Raw genomic sequence first — 23,577 nt, 5'->3', positions numbered from 1 at the left:
TTCTTTATTAGATGATTATTTTTATATGACCTCTCAGATGTTTTGGTATTATATTTATTTATAGAATTAAAATGATCCTGATTAAAAACAATGACAACTATTTTTTTTCTCAGTCTGTTCAAAGGCAATAAGGGAGTTTGATCTGATTTCTCCTAGTTTGGCTGTCTCTAATTTGAGTTCACCTCAAAAAGTCAAAGCTCCATTTCTTTGTGTTTTGTGTAGACCTCTATAGTGGCATTAAAGAAACTGTAGAATCATTTCATCAGAGGCATAGTTTATACAGGCGTGTATATGTACACATACACAACATCCCCCTACTTATAGATGTGTGTATATACACATACATATACACATACAAATATATATATATATTCATATAAAACAGAGATATAAGGAATGGACCTGTGATTTCATTGGTATAAGACACTTCCAGATGAGGAAATTTTCTACTGTTGCAGCTTAGCACCTTCCCAGCAGTTTATAGTTTTAGAGAGTTACCTAAGGCAGTGAGAGGTTAAGTAACTTTCTCAGGGTCAGAGGTAGGACTTGAACCTAGGTCTTCCTGGGTCCCTTTGCTGTTCCCTCCACATATCATATGATATATGATATATAATAAATAATGTATAGTAATAAGTACATACATACATACAGACATACACATTCCTTACCCCCCCACACACACACAGTCAGGGAACTAGCTACTGCTTGAGGATACAGAAGAGCTGCTACTTAAGGCTAGGCTCTTCATCTAGGTATCTGATGATCAATAGAATTATTTACACCAAAGTATTATCGATATTATCAAATAGTTCAACATCAAGGACAGAGATGGTTTTGTCAAATGAAATGACAGTAAAGAAGATGTGTTACCATCTGACTTGGAGCTGAAACTTCCTCCATGCTTTGTGATTTCCTATTAGAAGGTGATCTCTTTGAAAGCGGGAGTTTCCTTACTTTTCTTTTGGTATCCCTAATGCTTAGCACAGTGCTTTGTACATTTTAAAGTGCATTTTCATTCATTCATTCATAGTTATACAGAAGGGGGGGTCAGTTTTCAAATCAAGAATAGATAGATAAGAATTTCTCTGAGATAGAAAACTATAACAGTTAATTTTGGGGGTTTTTGTTTGTTTTTGGAGGGGAGAGGGCAAGGTAATTGGGGTTAAATGACTTGCCCAAGGTCACACAGCTAGTATGTGTCAAGTGTCTGAGGCCAGATTTGAACTCAGATCCTCCTAACTCCAGGGCTGTTGCTGTATTCACTGTGCCACCTAGCTGCCCCTTAATTTTCTTTATAATAGCAAAAAAAAGTAGTGCTACACAGGTAAGGAGAAAATAAGAATAGCAATGTTGACATATCTAAGAAACCTTAGCCTAACTAGAAAGGAATCTCTGGAAGTCTTAATTTCTGAAGTACTATGATAAGAAATTAAAAAAAAAATCTCCTTTAAAAAGAAAGAAAATCTTTACTTTTACTCAAGGACACAAGTCAAATGAAATTCAATTTAAATGAGTTCTTATGATTGATTCATTTGTTCAGAAACTAATCACTTGTGCCCAGGTAGGGTATATGCTCATGGTGGCATAGATGCCTAGTAGAAGATTGGAAAATTGTCCTTTCACCCACTCAGGAAACAGTTCAAAATAGTCTTCACACACTTTACTGATGGATAAAGAAAGGGGAAGGGTGGGCTGCTCCCTTTTGCATGTCCATGGTGTTATCAGCCTTTCTGGCTCAGCAGCCTATCAGGAGATTCTTTGCCATCTCAAAGTACAAACCTTTCAGTGCCAACCCAGCCTTTCTAGGCTGGAAAAAGCTGAAAAGTTTGCCATCCCCAAAAGAACTAAAGGATGAGTCACTGTGTCCTCAGAGGCTTTGAAAGTTTCCAGGGGGGATCGGGGCATATTTTCCTGGGAGGATCCCTTGAAGCCTCTGAGACACACTTTAAATTATTTAGTTGATTTAACATACAGTTGAATCACCAGCTTGGTTAATTGAGCTCATCAACCACTACAGGATTCCAAATAATTGAAAAGAGAAAAACCAATCTAATGCCACAAGTAGGAAGGTGAGAAGACATTAGCCATTAGGACAACTGTAAAGAAACAGCTGGGGAAGAGCTATGCTATAGAGATTGTTCTTGTTTTAATGGCTATTAAAGATGAAAGAAAATCAGCTACAGATAGCTCATTCATTAATTTCTGTCATAATCCAATTAAAAGAAAGTTTCTCATTTGTTTAGGCTTACCTATTTTTAACATTGGTTATTTTTATCAACTAGGCTTTCTACAGTGTGAGCAGGAATACCTTTTAGTCTCATGTTATTTGGGGGGAAAATAACTAAATATTTGTAATTCATTAACATTACTCACAAATAAAATGAATCAAAATATCTTTGATGTATCTGTGGCCTTTCAAAAAGAATGTTATTGATGCCTTTTGTTTTTTGTCTGACAATCACTTCTAGAAATATACACACACACACACACACACACAGACACACACCCTCCCTACCCCTCAGTGAACCCTCACTAACAAAGAAAAGCATTTAAACCTAAACAACTAATAACAGGTAACACTAAATAGCATATCCAATTTTCTTCCTCACTAGTCAGTTACCTTCCTGTCAAGGAGAGTTATTTGTCATTAAAGTTCTTGGGGACGATGACTAGTTTTTACTCAGTTTGACTTTCTTTTAATGACCTTTTCGTTTACATTTTTGTAGCCTTTGTGTATCTCGTTCTTCTGGTTCTGTTTATTTTGCTCCACATCAGCTCATATAGATATTTCTCTGAAGTTTTCATATTTGTCATTTATTGTATTGTTGTTTTTAAGAGTTGTGTCTAACTCTTCATGATCCCATTTGGGGTTTTCTTAGCAGATACTGGAGTGGCTTGGCATTTCCTTCTCCAGCTCATTTTACAGATAGGGAACTGAGGCAAATAAGGTTAAGTGACTTGCCCAGGGTCACTTAGCTAGTAAGTGCCTGAAGTCACATTTGAACTCAATCCTCCTGACTGCAGAGGTGGTACTCTATCTACTGTGCTACCTAGCTTCCCTGTTATAATTTTTTACCACACAATAATTTTCCATTACATTCATATACCACAGTTCATTCAACCATTCCCCAGTTAGTGGACACCTACTTTATTTCTAGTTCTTGCCACCAACAAAAAGTGCTAATAGGATTGTTTTGTTATGTACTAATTCTTTGTTTTTGCCATTGATCTTCTCGGGATACATGTCTAGAAGTAGAGAAGCTGAGACAAATTATGAACAGGTTAATCCCATACAATCTCAAATTTATATCCAGAAGAGTTGCATAAATATACAACCAGTTCTACCAACAATATATGAATGTGTCTATTTCTTCACATCCTCTCCAGCATTGACTGTTCCTAGTTTTGATGTTCTTTGCCAGTTTACAAGGTGAGAATAACTAAAACCTAAAAGCTGGCTTAATTTGTTTTTACTTTACTATTAGTGATTTGGAATATGCTTTCAAATGAATGTTGACAGATTACGATTTTCAAACTATTTGTATCCTTTGGCAATTTATCGGGGAATGATTCTTTGGTTTTATATATTTCTACCTGTTCTCTACATGTATTGAATATCAAAGTTTTATCAGTTACATTTGATACAATTTTTCCAACTTGAGAGGTTTCTTACTCCCTGCATTTTGTTTGTGCAAAAGCATCTTAATTTTATTAAATCAAATTTTTCTGTTTTGTCTTTTATGATCATGATTATCCCTTGTTTGATGAAGAATTTTCCTCCTTATCATAGTTGAAGTAGCTCAGTTTCACAATAGATAAAGTGCTAGACTCATAGTCAGGAGTTCAAATTTGGCCTCACACATTTACTGGCTGTGTGACCGTGGACAAATCACTTAACCTCTCTAAGACCCCATTTCCTCTTCTGTAAAACAGGGAATAAAAATAGCATCTACCTCCCAGAACTGTTGTCAGGACAAATAAGATAATTTGTAAAATGCTTTGCAAAACTTACTATTGTGAAAGGCGCCTTCTTCTGGTCTCCTCTAATTTGTTTGTTTGTTTGTGTGTTTTATGATGTGTTCCCTCTTATAGTCAAGCCATGTAGATACTTGGAGCTTATTGTAGTATGTAGTTTAAGATGTCAATTTAAGCCTAATATGTGTCAAATTTCCTTATTTTCCCAGTAGTTGTGGTCAAATAGGGAGTCCTTTCCCAATAATTTTTATTCTTAGGTTTTAATCAAACACTGAACTATTGCTTTAGACTGCTTCTGGATCATGTGTGTGTGTGCCTTTGTGTTTGTGTGTATGTATACATACCATTTCATTGACCTCCTTTTCTATTTTTTTAACCAGTAACAGATAGTTTGGATTACTGCTTTAAAATATAGTTCAAGGTCTGGTAATGCTATGCTTCCTGCACTCCTACTTACTTTCTTTCAGATTCTAGACTGATTGTCTTCCAGATAAAATTTATTATTTTGTGTAGTTCTACAAAATATCTTTTTGGTAATTTGACTGGTATAGCACTAAATCTGTAAATTAATTTAGATAGTATCGTCGTTTCATGTTACTTGCCCAAAGTGAGCACTGAATCTTTCCAATCACTTAAATCTTCTTGGTTAATACTGCATTGAAATGCTAGTGATTATTTCCATGGATTTATTTTACATCCTACTACTTTCCCATGCCCTTTATGATCGATCAATAGGAATTTATTAAGTACCTCCTGTATGCCAGGCTGTAGGCTGTGTGTTGGGGATACGACAAAAGTCACTCTTTTAAAATGTTCTATTGAGGGAGAATATATCAGTTATATGAATGCAGAATACATACATAATCTTAGGTATGTATGTATGTGTGTATACAGGTAGTTAGGGAGGCTGGTCATTAGCAATTGAAGAATCAAGAGTCATCATGCAGAATAGAGGTGTCAGACACGTACAGGCAGACTGCTGCAACCCTCTCTGCTGTGGCCTGAACCAGAGTAAAATGAAAATGGGAAATATTTAACAAAATAAATTAAAACACAACAAAACATAGATAATGTTACATTTAAAAAGCAATTCAGTATATAACCATGGGGATCTTTATGTACAGTTTAGTGTCCCCTGTTTCCATTTGAGTTTGCCATCACTGCTCTAGAAGATGGTGGGTGGAATCTGTGAGGCAGCTGAGATGAGTTCCATTGACCAATTCAAAGGCATGGATGTAGGAGATAAAGTGTGATTTGTGAGGAAAGGAGAGAGAAGGCAGTTTAACTATACTATAGAGGGAAGAAAGAGGAATAATGTATAATGAGTCTGGAAAGTTAAGATACTTTAAGGAGTTTAGAAGCATGTGCAAGTGAGGTTTAAGTTAATTGTGTTTTTGAAGGAATAATACTTGATATCTCTATCTTGAAAGATTAGGTATTAAGAAAATAACATTAATTTAGCAATTCCATTAAGATAAAATATGCAAACTTTGATGTTTGATGTCACACAGATTTTTTTTTATTCACCACATGCTGTATATTAGTTGTTTTAACATTTAGAAAGTTTGGTAATGTGGAAAAAGTCCAAACTATTGTTCCAGATAGCAGTTAGATATTTGGGTGGATCATGTAAAAACATTGAAATGCCTGAGAAAGCATGTGAAATGTTTGTTTTAAGTATTATTACATCAATGGAAAAGCCATCTGCAGTACTTGTTTTTTTCTGAAAACTTTAAGTAACTGTCCTATTTAAAAAAAAAATACTGTCTTTGTGGTGATGTTATTTCAAGTGTATTATTTTACTTCAAGATGTTTTGCTTTGTGTTAAGATAATTGAATCACACTAACCTATTACTATATTTAATTTTCATAAATTTACCAATACACCTTTTGCAAACCAATTTGTAAATAGGCTAAATGTCTATCTTTGGACTTAAAATTAAGTAAAGAGTTTATTGCACTGAGTTGTAATGTGAAAATGTAATTCTATGATATTCTGTTATTCTTCATAAAGTAATTGAATACTTACATAATACTTCATAACTCAGAGGTATAGATCTATTTATGTAATCCTATTTATCTAAAACTATGTCAGGAAAGGAATATTAGTAGACTTTCTTAATCATTATATAAATTTCTATCTTTGATTATTTATTAAATATGAAAAATAGAAGGTTGGCTTGCTAAATAGCTTTTCACAAGAAATAGCATTGTGAAATATTTCTGGAAATGAACTGTTCTTTGTATACTCAGCACTAAGCACAGTTCCTGGCTTATAATAACACTTAATAAGTACTCATTATCTCTTGCATTATTCAGTTTGTTGCTTAATTAGCTGTTCCCCTTATTATTTTTTGGATGTCTTTGGGATATAGACCTAGCAGTGGTATTTGCTAGATCAAAGGGTAACCACAGTTTTATAGCCCTTTGGGCATAGTTCCAAATTGCTCTCTAGAATGGTTGGATCAGTTCACAACTCTACCATCAGTGCATTATTGTCTTAGTTTTCCCACATCCCCTCCAACATCCACCATTTTCCTTTTTTTGTCAAATTAGCCACTCTGATAAGTGTGAGGAAGTACCCCAGAGTTTTTATTTGCATTTTTCTAATCAATAGTGATTTAGAGCATTTCTTCAGGTTTATAGATAGCTTTGTTTTCTTTGTATGAAGACTGCTTATTCATATCCTTTGATCATTTATCAATTGGGGAATGACTTGTATTTTTACAAATTCAACTCAGTTCTCTATATATCTGGGAAATGAGACCTTTATCAGAGATACTTATTGCAAAATTTTCCCCCAGTTTTTTGTTTTTCTTATAATTTTGTTTTCATTGACTTTGTGCAAAAACTTTTAAATTTTATGTAATCAAAATTATTTAGTTTACATTTTGTAATGCTCTCTATAATTTCTTTAGTCCTAAATTCTTCCCTTATTTATAAATCTGACAGATAAACTATTCCATGCTCTCTTAATTTGCTTATGGTGTCACTCTTTATGGGTAAATCATGTACCTATTTTGATCTTATTTTGGTATGTAGTGTGAAATGTCATTTTACATCTAGTTTCTTCCACGCTGTTTACCAGTTTTCTCAGCAGTTTTTGTCAAATAATGAATTTTTGTTCCAAAAGCTTGGATCTTTGGGTTTGTCATTTACTAGATGCTGTGGATTTCCTTGAGTATGTTGTTATAGTTTTAGACTTCCTACCAAAGCTAATCCCTCGTTAATCAATCAATAAACATTTATTAAGTGCCATACTTTTATTTTCTATTTTATTATTCCTAGGCACTATGGTAGAAATAGAAAGCAAAAAACAGTCCTCCTTCAAAGAGCTTACATTCTAATGGAGGAAACAATGTGTGTGCGTGCGTGCATGTAGATACAAGATATGTACAAATAAGCAGAAACTCCCATAGCTGGGTAGCCTGGGAAAGGACTCCTATATAAGATGATAGTTGATTTGAGTCTTGAAGGCAGCCAGACATTCAGAGGAAGAAATGTGGAAGAAGGGCATTCCACGGGTGAATGACAGCCAATGGAAAAGTTGAAGATGGTAGATGGAATATCACATACACCAGAATGGCTGAATCACAGAGTACATGGAGGGGAGTAAAGTGTAAGAAGACTAGAAAGGCCAAAAGTGGCTAGGTTATAAGGAACTGTAAATGCCAAACAAAGGACTTGTATTTGTTCCTGGTGGTAATAGGGAGCCACTGGAAATTATTGCATAGGGAGAGGTGCCATGGTCAGAACTGTTTTAGGATCATCATTTTGGCAGCTGAGTGGAGGATAAATTTTTAGAGTGGAGAGATCTGAATCAGGAAAACAATTTAGAAGGCTATTGCAATAGTCCAAGTGATAGGGAATTAGGGTCTGACCTAAGGTGGTGGTTATGGGAGTGCAGATAAGGAGATATATATATGATAAGTGTAGAGGTAGAAACAGCAATATTTGGCAATTGATTGTATATGTGGGGTGAATAGAAGTGAGGAATCAAGGGTGATTCTAAGATTTTAGGCCTTGGTAACTGTCTGGACTGTTGGGCTCTCAATAGTAATTAGGAGTATTTAGAAGAGGATTAAGTTTGGGTGCAGGAGATAATGAGCTTTGTTTTGGACATATTGAATTCGAGGTGCCTAGGTAGTGCAGTGGATAGAGTGCTGGGCCTGGAGTCAGGAAGACCTGAATTCAAATACAGTCTCAGATACTTACTAGCTGGGTGACCCTGGGCAAGGCACTTAACCTCTGTTTGCCTCAGTTTCCTCATCTGTAAAATGGGGATAATAATAGCACCTTTCTCCCAGTGTTATTGTAAGGATAAAATGAGATAATGGTCACAGAGTTTAGCACATGTACATGGCACATAGTAAGTACTACATAAATGTTAGCTATCATTATTATCATTACAGAACATTCAGTTCAGATTGTTTAATAGGTAGTTGTAGATGCAGAAATGGAGTTCAGAAGAGAAACTCGGACTGGATATATAAGTCTGGGAATAATCAGCATAGAGATGACGATTCAACCTGTGGGAGCTCTAAGGGATAGAGTAGAGAACGAAAAAGGAAGACCCACAACAGAGCCTTGGGGAACACCCATAGTTAGTGGTCATGACATTGATGAAGATCCAGTGAAAAATACATGGAAGGAGTGGTCAGACAGGAAGATTTCTTTCCTTTTCAAGTTCCTACCTCAGTCAGATTGAGTTGTGACTTGAAACCAAATACAGAGGAATAACTTCTTCCCATAGCAAAGTAGCCACCATAGAAGTTCCCTAGTCCCAGTTTGAATATGCCAGTATATACCAGATGAAATTATCTACCACTATTTGGGTGTTACTTAAATTCCTGTTATCATCTTTAGAAGCTGAAAAGTATACACACAAAAGCCCAAATGACTTGTAAGTAGTTACAGTCCAAATATACAGCAACTTGTCATATCTGTCCATTTGCTTCAAGACTTTCCATTTACCTAAAGACCAACTAAATGTACCTCTGTGTTTCTGTAGAGGATCTGGTGTAATCTGAGGCTGTCCATATCATCTGTCATCACTGATCTTTTGATTGTCAACCTTTGAATTAGCCTTTGCATACAGAGCAAATATTCCAAAGGCTTATCAAATCATAAATTTAGAGCTGGAAGATACCTTAAAAGCCATCTAGTCCTACCAGAGGCCCTAAAACAAGCTATTTACAGGATAAATAGGAGATAATTAACGAAGAGAAGGCACTAGAATTAAGGGTTAGGAAAGACATCCAGTAAAAGATGGGATTTTAGTTGGGACAAAAAGAAAACCAGGGAGGTCAGTAGGCAGAGTTGGGGAGGGAGAGCATTCCAGACATGGGGGACAGCCAGAGACAATGCCTGGTGCTGAAAAGTGGGATATCTTGTTCACAGAACAGCAGGAATGCCAGTGTCACTGGATTGAAGAGTATGTGTTAGGGTGTAAGGCATAAAAAGACTAGAAAAGGAGGAAGGGGCTAAGTTATAAAGAGTTTTAAGTTCCAAATAAGAGATATGGGCACATTTAGAGGCAGCAGGGAATCTCCCTGTAGCCAGGGAACATAAATAAATGAAAGAGTAGAGATGGGAGAGAGGGCAATCTGTTGGAGGAGACAGGATGAAATGGTATCACTTGAGCAGACATAGGGGTTTGCTTTGGTGTGCAGTAAGGGCAACTTATCATATGAGATGGGGGTGAAGGAGGAGATTGTGGCAGAAGGCATATGAATGATATGAGATGGGGAAGTGACAGCTCATGGTGAATGGCTTCAATTTTTTTCTGTAAAATATGAGGCAAAGTTCTCAGCTAAGAGGATGGGGGTAGAGGAAGTCATAGAAGGTTTAAGGAAGGATGAAGAGGTTTGAAAGAGCAGCTGTGGATAATAGGATAGTGAGTTAATAAGATCAATAAAGAAAAATTGCCCAGCAACAATGAGGACCCAGTTGAGGTTGTGTAACATAAATTTGTAGTGGACCTAGTCAGAATGATTACATGATTTTCTTTGCCTTTGCTTAGTGGCATGTGTATAGGAGTGAAGGCAGTAAATGGTAGGAGTGATTCAATGCTGAGGCTTGGCGGGGCATAAGTGATGAAATTATAAGGGGTCTAGGGATCAAGAGAGGAGGATGCAGTGGAACTGAATTGGTTCAACAAGGTGTCAAGATATGGAAGAGGAGAACAGGACAGGAAAGAAGGCAGGGCAGAGGGAAGCCAATAAATTATGGTCAGATAAGGGGATTTTGGAATTCTTGAATATGGAAGTATGCATTTGTGGGTGATAGCAAGATCAAGGGTACATCATGACCCAAGGTCACACAGGAAGTAAGTGGCAAAGCTAAGATTCCAGATCAGGTTTTTAGATGTTAAATCCAATGTGTTTTCATTGTATGATTCTGTCTCTTATGAGTTGGGGTGCTTGTTCTTATTCTCAAATCATAGTACATGAGATCTAAAGGGGAAAAAGTAACACTCAGAATTTCCTACCCAAAGTGGGAGAAAAATAAGGAGATGAGAAAAGGTGGCTGCTTTTGTTTTAAAGGAAATTAAGTTTTAGTGATAAGTGACAAAAAGGGATCATTTGGGACACTGAGCAATATCTCACATGGCTTCATCCTGTGAAGAATTATCCATGTGTTTACCTTTTTCACCCTCTTCTGGTAAGTATTAAGGAACTGGACATAGCCTTTTTATGCATTCTCTAAGTTCCCAAGTTGCCTTTCTAATTTTTGCAATCATCATAGAATCATAAGATCTTATGATTTTGGGCAATATGTGAGACCAAATGCAGATCCCTTAAGTATCTTCTCTTTCTTCATGATACTTCCTTTGCAGTGGCGATATATTTCAGTGTCATGTCCTATCCAGAAATTGAATGGTTCCTCCCCAGTAGTACATGGATGCTCTCCTAGGAAGATTCTTAGCTTGGGGTAAGGACCATTGGATATGTCATGGCAGTTGTACAGGTTAATCCCTGATGTCACCTTCCTTCCATGCAGGTGTTTCATGGTCTCTCCAGGTAATCGTACTTCCAGGAAGGTTTTGAGCCTTTTTGCTATCCTCTCATTATCAGTGCAAGGGCTAGTAACCAGTTTCCAGACAACTCATTTCCTCTTTGATCTCTAGGGATGCTGTACTACTACTGATTCAGCTAATTTATAGAACACAGACAGGATTTTATCTCTCCCCTTGAAATTTTACTAAGTACTTCATGTCTCTCCAAATTGACCCAAGAAGTCAGGAAGACCTGAATTCAAATCCAAGCTCCAATGCTTACAAACTGGGTGACCCTGGGCAAGTCGCTTAACCTCTTTTTGCTCAGTTTCCTCAACTATAAATGTGCATCGTAACAGTAACTACCTCTCAGGGTTGTTGAAAGGTGAGGATCCAATGAGATAATCATTGCAAAGTGCTCAGCACAGTGCCTGACATGTCATAGATGCCATATAATCATTAGCTGCTATTATCATGGTTATTTTCTTTATTATAACATTGATAAGTAAAAACAGCAATAGAATAAATTTAGAAGCACAATGAAACACAACAGTTCTTTTCAGAATGGGATTCCTATTAGGAACAAAAAAAGGAAGAAATTTCATCTCTAAAGGAAATATCTTTAGGCTATACCAAATAGACTTAAAAACAAAACAAAAAAACCTTAAAAATAAATTCCCCACAAGAGTTCCCACATGAAATGTAGCTCAGCTGTTTCACAATATACTTCCCCTGTACCCAAAACTCTCTTTGTAACAAAGAAAAAGCTAAGACAACCCACAGAGTGATCTTTATCTACCAGTATATTCAACATTCCACATTCTTAATCCTCTGACTTTATTTCAAGAAGATGAAAGTATATCTCAGTATCTGACCTCTGGGATCAAAACTGGACATTGCATTGAATTAGAATTCAGCTACCTTTTAGTGTTTATTATTGGTTGTTGTCCATCCTGCTTGAAGAGGACCAAAATGACATTACTATGTTGGGATCAGGGTACAGTGTGTCTGACTATAGCTGGTCAAACTAATACAAGCTTGAAAGGCTCTACTACAGGTTGGGCACAAATAGTCCATGTGAACATTTGGAGTAGAGATGTCTCTAAAGTTGTGCATCTCATGTTTCTTTTGAGCTACTGCAATTCTGCTTTACTCATAGAACACAGTGCCTTCTTTGATGCGGGCATGCCATGCTGGGTGGTCCTGCGACAGTGTCTTCCATGTCTCACAGTTGATTCCAAAGTTCTTCAGAAAGACCTTGAGAGTATCCTTGTATCACTTCTTCTGACCTTGTGAGTGCTTGCCTTGTGTGAGTTCTCTGTAAAATAGTGTTTCTTTCCTCAGGATCAGGTCATAAAATCTCCTTATGTTTCTTAGAATTCTTCACATTCATCATTTCTTACAGTGAAATTATGTTCTGTTACATTCATACCGTAATTGGTTCAGCCATTCTTGAGTTGATTTGCACTCAGTTTGTTTTCAGTTTTTTTGATAGTATTAAGTCCTGATATAAATACTTTCATTTATGGGATTTTTTCTTGGTCTTTGAGTCTTTTGGGGGAGGGATGTAATGGCATATAATTGTTAAATGTGGCATAAAATATTAAGAGAAAGAAATTAGTTTTTAATTATGTTAGTTGTTCTGCCCACTTCCCTTATAATCCCCACATAACCCATACTTTAAGCTTCATGTATGTCTTCTTATCATAGTGTGGACTAGGGATAGATAAAGTAGACAGCCCACTGGGAATTCAGGGGACACAAGGAGGGTCACTTTTTAATATTTTTTGTGGTTGTTCAGTCATGTCTGACTCTCCATGATCCCACTTTGGGGTTTTCTTGGCAAAGACACTAGAGTAGTTTGCTGTTTTCTTCTCCAGCTCATTTTACAGATGAGGAAACTGAGGCCAACAGGGTTAAGTGACTTGCCCAGGGTATTACTTTTTCATAAATGCATATAATTCTAATATCAAAAAATTCAGCTCTCCATGGCATAGAGGTATTTATTTTGTTCTATATACTGTATTATGGCAGCTAGAAGAAACAGTGGATAGAGCCCTGGCCTTGGAATCAGGAAGACTCATCTTCATGAGTTCAAATCTGGCCTCACATACTCACTAGTTGTATGACCCTGGGCAAGTCACTTAACCCCGTTTGCCTCAGCTCCTCGTCCGTAAAATAACCTTGAGAAGGAAATGGCAAAACACTCCAGTGTCTTTGCCAAGAAAACTTCAAATGGGGTCACAGAGAGTTGGACATGACTGAAAGCAACTGAACAACAACAAATTATGGCAAAAGCTGTAAGTCTCAGACACAACTCTTAATAGGGGTATAATTTTCAGACTTTGCCTCTTAGACACAAATGCCTTGTGATGACCCTCTGTGTTATTCCTTCAAGTGGTGATTCTGAGAATCGTGAAGTGTCCTTGTTAGCTCTGCAAGGGCAGATACAACCAAACCTGTAGTGGCCACTTGATGAATGTTTCTTTGATGTTTTGTCATTTTACCAGCATTAGAATGTCACAAGTGACTAGTAATGTCACAAGTTGTTCACACTTATGTGAACTATTTCCAGCATCATAAAATGGTCCTTCTTTTCATTTACAGCTCCAAAGGGTATTCTTCATTTGTCTCCTGATATTTATCAAGAGATGGAAGCAAGCCGCAACAAAGTAGTTTCTGACTTTGCAGTAAGCTATTTGTCACCCAATGAAATGAACCAGCCTTCAAGCTCTTTCTTCAGCCTATCTCCACCATCAAATACCACTCCTACAATAGCCAGGGAATTCCTTATGAATGGGACATCTCCATCAGCTGAAGCCATAAGTCTGAAAGGAAATTCTTCTACTTCCCCCTGTCCTATAATGCAACCTTCAAGACAACTGGAGTATTTAGCAAGGATTCAAGGCTTTCAGGTATGAAACAAAATCTCTTCATCAACTTAAAACTCAGCATTTATATCTGTGTGAGAGTTTGGTCCTGCCTTCCAGTGTGACTTTAACATTGTAAAATTAATGAGTACAAAGATAGATGAGCCAGTGAAATACGTAAAGCCACACATGCATCATTTTCTTGTATTTTCTATCTATCCAGTAATGCCTTTGCTATATAGTTCTCTTCCATTTTAATTTTCTATTTTTCTGTTCATTTCCAATTCTTTTTTTCTTGTTTTTTTTTATTTCTCCAGTGCATCTGTTTTATCATTCCCCCTTTAGCAAACACACAAAAAAACCAGCCTTTCTGAGATTTTATTGTTATTTCTTGAGCTATTTCTCTTTTAAAACTTATCTTTATGAGTTTCTCAATGGAGAGTTTACTCATGAACAGTTTTTGTTATTGGTACTCTTTTTATCAAAGAAGATAGGTTGCTCACTATAAAATGTAATTTAAACTGGATACACTTTGTCCAGATTCAAGGTCTAGAGATGGCAATTTGTTTTATTCAATCAAATGATTCTCTATATAACATCTACATCAGATGTCATCAGTGCATCATATTTCAATAGGAGGGCATAACAACTTGTAATTCTGTTGTACACGTGAATGGGTGATGGGAGTTTGATTTCTAAAATACAGGGTTATATTACTATAAGACTTTTGGAACACCCTCTATTTGGGAGAGAGGGGGAACTAATACTTTTGAATAATATAACTTCTTTGGAGAGGAAATCTTATTTCCTGATTATTTTTAATCATTTGCCAAACTTTAACCATTCATTAACTTTACTAGATAAATGGTTGTATCCTTCAAAGTTGAAAAACTGTGTTCTTCTTCTGATTTCATTATTTGAAGTTTGCTTTTCTCTGTCCTTTCCCTTAAGAATGAAATAATAATAATGAAATGATACCTGTAATTGAATGATATCATTAGGAAAAATTACTTATGTATAATTTGTTTTACTAGATTATGAAAATGAGAGATATATTAATTTGCTTTTTTCCCAATATTTTTGACTGCCCATTATTTTCTTTTGATTATATGAACTACATTGTGATGTTTGAGTTTTTAACGTGACAATTGTAAATGGCATAAATGAAGTGGCTCCAGGTTGTTTATTTCTCTAAGATTTTAAACCTTCCATGAAAAAGTTGTGTTTTTGAGTATTTTCAGTCATTTACTTTAGGGAAAATTAAAAGGAACTTCCTTCATTTAGTGAAGGCATGACCATACACCTAAGTTGCTGGAAAGAATTAAATAAGTTTGAATTCTACTGGTCATCTGTAAGGAGAAAATAGAAGTTCATTAACTCTGATGAAGAGTTTTCCCTGTCTAAATCCATCAATAGTAATAGTAATATTTTATTCTTAGAGAGCCAAAGCTTAGTTTATTTCCTGGTATTTCTTGAGGTTAGAACTGATTCCTATTTTCAGGAATTAAAAGTTGAGGTGAATGAAGAAAGGGCTCCTGCAAGGCTGACAGGTAACGAACTCTCTCTGATCCAGTTGCTTCTCTCTCTTTAGTTCTTATCAGCGATAGAATTGAAGCTTTTAAAGATCTTGACTCCAGCTAAAATGCCACTCATATCACCAATTATCTAGTAATTACTTAGGATTGTTTTTCAAGTTTATGATAACAAAATAATATATTTTTATCCCATGGACAAACTGAGCCATTTCCAGATTCCTATATTGTGATTTTTATACAACAAGTAAATAGAAATGTATGCTTTTAAAACATTAATTAACTTATCTGGTTGAATGAGTTTAGTGTTGATGTGAAATGCTGCATCTCTACCGAATTACTGAGCTGAGGTTGATCAGTGAACAGAATCTCTGTGGGAAATAGCTTGCTTACTGGCCTGCCAGGGCATATCATAGCCTTGTCCTAATTTCCCTGCAGAAGGTTCTTTGTGTATAAGAAGTCAAAAGACTATATCTTTACAGGTAACTTTATCAGCTATATTTTCTTAGTAGAAGGGTAGTGCATTGAAAATACATAGCTTGCTTTGTGGTTTTCTGAATGATTTCTTAGAGCCTGGTCTGATTGGTTGAACGGATATACAAAATAAGATTATTTTCAATAACACTGTCCTTTTTTTTTTCATTTCTGGATTTTAAAAACCAGTAGATGCTTTTGCTTTTTTACATGAGTATTTTTTTATTTCTGTTCAAAACATTTTTATTTAACATGTTTTGTGGAAACTTTTTTTAAACCTAAGGTTATATGATGTAAATAAACCTGCCAGGCCAGTCTATATGTACCATTAGCCATAGTGTGTCACAAGCTATAAAGATGATTTTTATGAAAAAAAATCTTTTCAGATTTCATTAGCTATTATTTTAAAAATACGTTTATGAATATTTTCCAATTCTTACATCATCATAGTTAGCCCAGCTATATCTCCCTTCCCCCCAAGAGAGCCATCTCATATAACAAATATTTTTTTAGAGAAGAAAAAAAATCAGCACAGCCGATCAATACATTGAAAAAGCCTGAAAATCAGTACACCGTGTAATACCTGTGGACTTTCATGAAGGGATGGGTTACCACTGTCTTCTCAAATCTCTTTGTTCAAGTGCTACTAGACCTTTATAATTGTGTTGCATCTACTTTTGATATTTGTTTTGTAGTTGTTCTTTCCACTCATATTGTTTTCTTGGCTATGCTCACTTCACTCTGTATCCATTCATATAGATGTTTCCATGCTTTTCTTTGTTCATTACATACATCATGTCTTATAGCACAGTAATTCCATTACATTCATGTACCATGATTTAACCATCCCCTAGTGGATAGGCATTTAACTTTGCTTCCAATTCTTAGCTAATACAAAAAGTACTGGGGGCAGCTAGGTGACCAAATCCGGCCTCAGACACTTGACACACTTACTAGCTATGTGACCTCAAGCAAGTCACTTAACCTCAATTGCCCTGCCTTCCCCCCTCCAAAAAAAAAGTACTGCTATAAGTAGTTTGCTGTATATAGGGACTTTCTTATTAATAACTTCCTTGGGGGTATAAGCCCAGGAATGGAGTCTCTGGTTCAAAAGACATAAACATTTTAATAACTTTATTTGCATAATTCCAAATTGCTTTCCAAAATGATTGCACCATTTCACAGCTCCACCAACAGTGTATTAGTGTGCCTGCCCCTCCAACATTGATAAAAATGTCAATTTAAAGGGTATGAAGTGAAACCTCAGGATTGTTTTGATTTACATTTCTATTATCATTAGTGATATAGAACAGTCTTTCTCATGGGAGATAGGGGAGTGGGGCTGAGTAAATTCAGGGCTAGTGATTTGTTTTTCGTTATTGTTTATTTTTAGTATTCTTTTGGATTCTGGGTATCCTAGATCATGAAGACAGTTGAAGTTGCTTCATCTTTGGCACATAATTTATATTTTGGAGAGGCTTGAAAAGTGGGAGATCAGAGAAAATATCTAGTCTTCTATTGAGTTGCTCACAAGACCCCCCCCCCAGTTGCTATTATTTAAAGACTATGTAGTGACCAATTTCTTACCAGAATGCACATATACACACCTAGTGTTTAGAAAAGACAGCAAACTGAATTCCTGTACCTATTGTTATGAAGCCAAAGAACTCTTAGAACACTGAATGACTGAACATTCTCTATAATTCTTTTATTTCCTTAGTCTGAAATGAATTTTTATTACATTGCAGATTTTTAATCACTACCATAAATGAAAGTGTGATTCATTGAATTTGGTTTTAGAATAACTTTCAGAATTATATCTTTCAAATTTTTTTAGAATTTTTGTGGTTATAAAGAGCTAATAATTGTACATAGTGGTAGTTCTGTAAAAAGTAGATTTCCCCCATATAATTATGTCATGAAACCTCTTCTCAATAACACTTTAAGTTAAATTAATAAAACATTTATTAAACATCTACAGTGTATAAGGAACTGAGCTTGGTACATGAACGGAAAATTACAGTACCTGTCCCAGAGAGTTTTGCAGCAGAGTAGTGGGATGAAGCATGTACCCAAAGAGAGGTATAATATGTAAGTTTGAGAAAAATTCTTAAATCTAGCAGAGAGAAGATAGCTTGAAAAATTAAAGGAAGGGAATGTATCATTAAGGCAATAAACGCAACATCTATGATGTTTGTGATTATGCCTATATGGTTCTGTATTGCAGCATATAAGAGACTCTCCATATAGAAGGCAGAAGAAGTAAAACATTTATTCAAACACCAGAATATCAAATCCCAAAACCAATGACTCCAATTTAATATAGCAATTATATCCCCAAATTAGTAAGTCTACTTCATCATAACAGCAAAGAACTTAAAGCACAATATCACAGCAGGGACCCAAGTCATCCTGTAACCTTCCCCCCTGCTGGGGCCTCCCCATAAACACTCATGAATCCTGACTCTCTGCTTGCCTTGTTCTCTCCCCCCCCCTCAGTTATCTGAAGCTCCCTGGTCTCCACTTTCCACTCTGCACTCTCTCTGCAGCTCTGTCAACTCTGAATTCCGGCTTCTCTTCTGACTCCTGAATTCTCACTCCTCAATGACTGTCTTCTGGGTATATATACTCTTTTTAGGGCCTGAGGGCTTCACGCCTCTAGTGACCTAATTATCAAAAGGGTGTTGGCCTGGGGCGTTGCATTTAGTAAGTAAAGGGGGTAGGCCTGCCTACAATCAAGCCTCTCCTAATCAAGCTTCCCCTAACTGTCTCCACCTGAGAAGCTTCCCTCAACTAGCTCCACTTGAGACCTATTGAATGGGCAGGGAAGATCTTTAATCACATCAACACCACAGGGAAGGATCTTTTTTTCATTAGGAGGTTTAGAGAAGGCTTTAGTAAGGACATAGTACCTGAGCTGTCCCTTAAAGGATGTCAATAGGCAGAGATTTGCGGTGATTAGAGGGAAGAAAGCTCTTCTATCAACGGTCTATTGATCTATGGAGAGCAATGTGCACAAAAGCATAAAGGGAAAGGAGGACAGAATTAAATGAGAGAATAACAGATAGTCAAGTATCACTGTCTTATACAGTGTACTAAGGTTGAAAGGAGTAAAATAAATCTGGAAAAATTAGACTGTATGAGGCCTTGAAGGACCTGAATTCTAGGCTAAAGATTTCATTTAACTAATTGACAATGAGGACCCATGGAAGGTTTTTAGGACATTGAGGTCAGTCACTAAACATTCTTAAACACATTTCACTAAGCACTGAGGATACAAAAAAAGGAGACAGCCTCTGCTCTTAAGAAGCTCACAGGCTAATGAGAGAATACATAAGCAACTATGTACAAATGAGCTACATACAGGGTCAATTGGAAATAATCAACAGAGGGAATGCTATAGAATTAAGGGGGATCAGGAAAGGTTTCCTGTAGAAGGTGAGGTCTTACCTGGGACTTGAAGGAAACCATGGAAGCCAGGAGGCAGAGATGAGAGGTTGGGGGATAGCTAGTCAAAGCAGAGATTAGGACAAGATAGGTAGAATTGAGAATCACCAGCATAGAGATGATAATTGAATCCATGGGAGCTGATGATATTACTAAGTGATATAGTATAGAAGGAGACGAGTACCCAAGACAGAGACCTGTGGATAAGGTGATCAGATTTGCACATTAGGACAGTTACTTCGGCAATGATGTTAAAGATGGGTTGGGAAAAGGTTAGAATGGATATAGGGGTTCCAATTAGTGGGTTATTATTAAAATAGCCCATTTCAGTGTTAATAAAAGCTTGAACTTGAGAGGGAAGATGCAAGAGGGGATAGATACAAGAGATATTTCAGAGGTGGAAATTGATAGTATTTGACAAATTATTGAATATGGCTGCTGAGGAATGAGGAAGTTTCAGAGATATTTATGAGGTTGCACAAACCTAGGTGTCTGGCAGAATGGTGATGTCATTACCAGAAATGGTGACATCCAGAAGAGAGGCAGGTTGAGGAGGGAAATGATGAGTTCAATTCTTGACTTGCTTTGTTTGAGCTGTTGGAACATCCAGAGAGTGGAGTACAGTTGATAGGATAGTCCTGAAAATATGCATTTCAGAGCAGTTTGCATAAAGATAATATTTGGAATAATAAATGTGGATGTGCCTACCTAGAGGGAGTTCAGAGAGAGAAAAGAGTATTTAGGACACAGCTTTAAGAAACACTCACATTTAGGAGAAGAGAAAATAAGAGGAACTATCAAAAGAAATTAAAATGAAGGGGTTAGAGAGGTAAGAGGAGAACCAGGGGAACAGGGTAAAAGTAGTCTCCTGGCGGTTAGAGAGTGATTGTGTGGTAATGAGGATTATGAGGAAGGCTGCAGGTATACTAGTCAGTTGTGAAAAATCTAGCTTTAGAGAGATAAGATCATTTGAAATAGTCACAGAGTCAAGGGAAGGTGTTTTTTTCAGAGTAAAGAATTCATGAGCGTACATGCAAGTAGAGCAGGTGGAACTAACTAGGTCCAGGGAAATCTGGAGATGAGATTGAGAAGATACGAAATGCACCAAGGAGGTAGGAGGGAAGAAAATCAAGGGCACAAGTGGAGAAATTGGCTTTGAGAAGGAAGAGGACCATCTCATTCTGTCCAACTGGAAAGAAAGAGAAGTTGATGGGAGGAAACAGTTTAGCTTTAATCTCCCTATTAAAGGTGGAGGTGAGATCAGTTTACAGGGGTTAGGGTGAGTAGTTAAGGTACAGTTTGGTTAGAAAAGAAGTTTTGGGACATCTCTCATGTGAAATGTTAACGAGAGTCAATAAAGGATAAATATACAAATTTCTGTGTATCAGTCAAGGGCCCAATTGAGACATAGTAATAAAAATTAATATTTACAGGTCATTTTAGGCTTTCTAAAGTTAATTTTTATTTACAACAATGCTGTGAAGTAGGGTTGGGAGAGGAATCAGGGAATATTTCATGTAGAGGCACATAAATTGCATCTTGAAGGAAGGAAAGAAAGGATTTTAAGAGGTGGCTATAGGAGAATACATTCCCAACATAGAGCAAAACATGCACAAGAGCATGGAGACAAAAAAGGGCAAGACAAGAAATGGGCATGTGTACCAATCCTAGGACTAAGTGTGGAACATAGAAAGAATGAATGGGAGTAGTATGAGATAAGATTGAAAAGGTAGATTAAAGCTAGATTGTAGAGGGTCTGTAATGGGAAAATCAGGAATTCATACTTCATTCAGAAGACAGACATCACTAAAGGAAAGACTTGGTCAGGATAAACTGAAAATAAGAACATTTAAGCCATTAGAGTAATCCATAGGAGGAAAGACAAGGGCCAGAACAAAGGTGGCTTCAATGGGTATAGAGAGGTAAACCAGAGTCACTGTGAGGGTGGAATAAATAGGATTTGACAACTGGTTGAACCTAAGGAGTTAGAGAGAATAGAGAAAAGGAAGAATCAAAGACAATAGAGATCCTAAGTGACAGGAAGGAAGTTATCAATAAAAATATAGGAGTTAGGGGAGAGATGAGTTTTTAGGAGAAGATGATGAGTTCAGTTTTGGGTTTGTTGGGACTGGCAGAAGATCAGATGGAAATATCTAGCAGAAGTTTGAGATATGGCACTATGGCACTATCTCTGAGGAGAGAGTGGTGGAGGTATATATGCAGATGCCATAATTGAAACTATGGGAGTAGTTTAGGAGTAGTATGGGAAAGTGTGGAAGGAGAGAGAAGGAGGGAGAGAGGAAGAGAGAGAGAGACAGAGAGACATTGGAGAGAACCCTAGGGAATACAAAAGTTTTAAAAGAATTAGGAGCTTGTAAAAGAGGCAGAAAAGGAATCGTCAGAGAGGTAGGATAATTATGAGAGAACAGTGTCACAGAAAGCAAAGGGTGAGAATTTATCATGAAGGATGGTCCACAGTGTTAGGTGGCACATAGATATCAAGGGAAATGAAGTCATTAAAAAGATCTTGTGATTTAGTTAAAAGGAAGTCATTAAGTGACTGTGGGAAGAGAGATATTTCAATGGTGGAAATGGAAGCCGGATTGTAAGGAATTAGGGGTACAGGTACTCTGTACTAGAAATGAAGCAGATTGTAGACTATTCTTTCTAGAAGTTTGGGACGGATGTTAAGGAGATTAAAGAATATGAGGGTTAAAGAAAGGGATTTTTGTTTCTTAGGGGAGAACTCAACACATTTGTAGACCCAGAGGAATAACTAATAGAGAGCAAAGGCTGATGGTGCATGAGAGAAGGAATGATTGATAGAGAAAGGTTACAGAAGAGATGAGAGGACAGGAGATGGAAGATTAGAAATATTAGCTTTGGCAAAGGTGAAGGCCATTTCATCCTCTGAGATAGGAGAATACATGGCATGATAGAGAAGAGTAATAGAGGATGTAAATTGATACAATTGATGTCAAATGACTTTGGTCTTAGAGGCAACTAGTTAGCATAGTGGATAGGGTACAGGATTTGAAATCAGGAAGAAACTGAGTTCAAACTGCCTCAGACATTTATTAGCTCTGCAACCCTGTGCAAATCACTTAAAAATCTCCTATTTCAGTTTCTTCATTTATAAACGGGTCTATAAATACTATTATTATAAATAAGGTGCAAATCTGTCTTCTGAGACACAGTAAGATAAGTTGATTACAGAGAAAGGAGATGTGGAGCAACCCTTGTAGAAAGTGTCAATAAGAGCTAAATAAAAAGATTTACTATACAGCAGTGAAAGGAGTGGTACATTGGGTAGAGGGCTGGGCCTGGAGTCAGGAAGACTCCTCTTCCTGAGTTCAAATCTGCCCCCAGACACTTATTAGCTGGGCAAGTCACTTACCCTGTTTGCCCCAGTTTCCTCAACTGTAAAATGAGCTGGAGAAGGAAATAGCAAACCATTCCAGTATCTTTGCGAAGAAAACCCCAAATAGAGTTACAAACAGTTGGTCACAACTGAAATGACTGAACAAAAAATATAGCAGTGAGGATACACTTGAGGATAGAATAAACTGGGAATAGACCTCTTCCTCTCAGCTTGATTTTGTGATTTTTCTCCAGCATTTTTGACATCTTTCAGAATAGGAATGGAGAAACCAAATGGAGTTAGCTCTGGGTTGAGGGTTTACAGGGCAGATACCTACTGTTCAGGCGTACATAGTAACACAGACGAAGAGTAGGGAGAGAAGAAAGTGAATATAGTTAATTGATTGGGAAATAGAGAGGAGTCTTTATTTAAATAAATCTTTAGAAAACTAGTGGCACAAAAAATAAAAATAAATAATTTAGTAACCAATCTCTGTTTCCTTTAGATTAAATGTCATAGTTATTTATTGTGATACAGACGTAAATGTACTGTCACATTTTCTGATTATCATTCCTAGCTTAATTTAATTTCAGATTGCCTTTTTATGATACCCTTTTTATCATCTACTAAAAAGTGATATTTGTGAAATGTTCAGTGTAAAAATTGGAAAATTAGTTCAGTTCTTATGCATGTTTTATGTGAAGAACATAATTAGGCATTCACATAGCAAAATCATAAATAGCAAATTCCCTTTGTTAGAAAAAATCTATGGTTATTTCTTACAGGGGCTTTCCACATTTCTGGTATTAAACATTGGGGCCATTATCAGCAAAATGAGGCTTCCAGTGGGTGCCTTTGAAATAACTTCTTAAATTCAAAGCTTTTTTTTTTTAAATGCAATTCAAACTCTGTACATTTCAA

The 23,577-nt window shown here is 36.5% G+C and overlaps 1 protein-coding gene across 5 annotated transcripts in view; it reads left to right on the top strand.

Annotated features, from left to right (window-relative positions):
• Window positions 1-23,577, top strand: part of STAU2 (staufen double-stranded RNA binding protein 2) — a 422,077-nt gene that overhangs the window by 248,013 nt on the left and 150,487 nt on the right. For all 5 annotated transcript variants that reach the window (XM_036768257.1, XM_036768272.1, XM_036768268.1 and 2 more), the window contains one exon: window positions 13,580-13,887. In XM_036768257.1, coding sequence (XP_036624152.1) covers window positions 13,580-13,887 — 308 coding nt within the window. The remainder of the gene's footprint in view (window positions 1-13,579; window positions 13,888-23,577) is intronic.

The sequence above is a fragment of the Trichosurus vulpecula genome, chromosome 1 (genome assembly GCF_011100635.1).
Source record: "Trichosurus vulpecula isolate mTriVul1 chromosome 1, mTriVul1.pri, whole genome shotgun sequence".
NCBI classification, from domain to species: domain Eukaryota; kingdom Metazoa; phylum Chordata; class Mammalia; order Diprotodontia; family Phalangeridae; genus Trichosurus; species Trichosurus vulpecula.
Note: the sequence above shows the minus strand (reverse complement) of the source record. Positions and strands in the feature narration are given on the sequence as shown.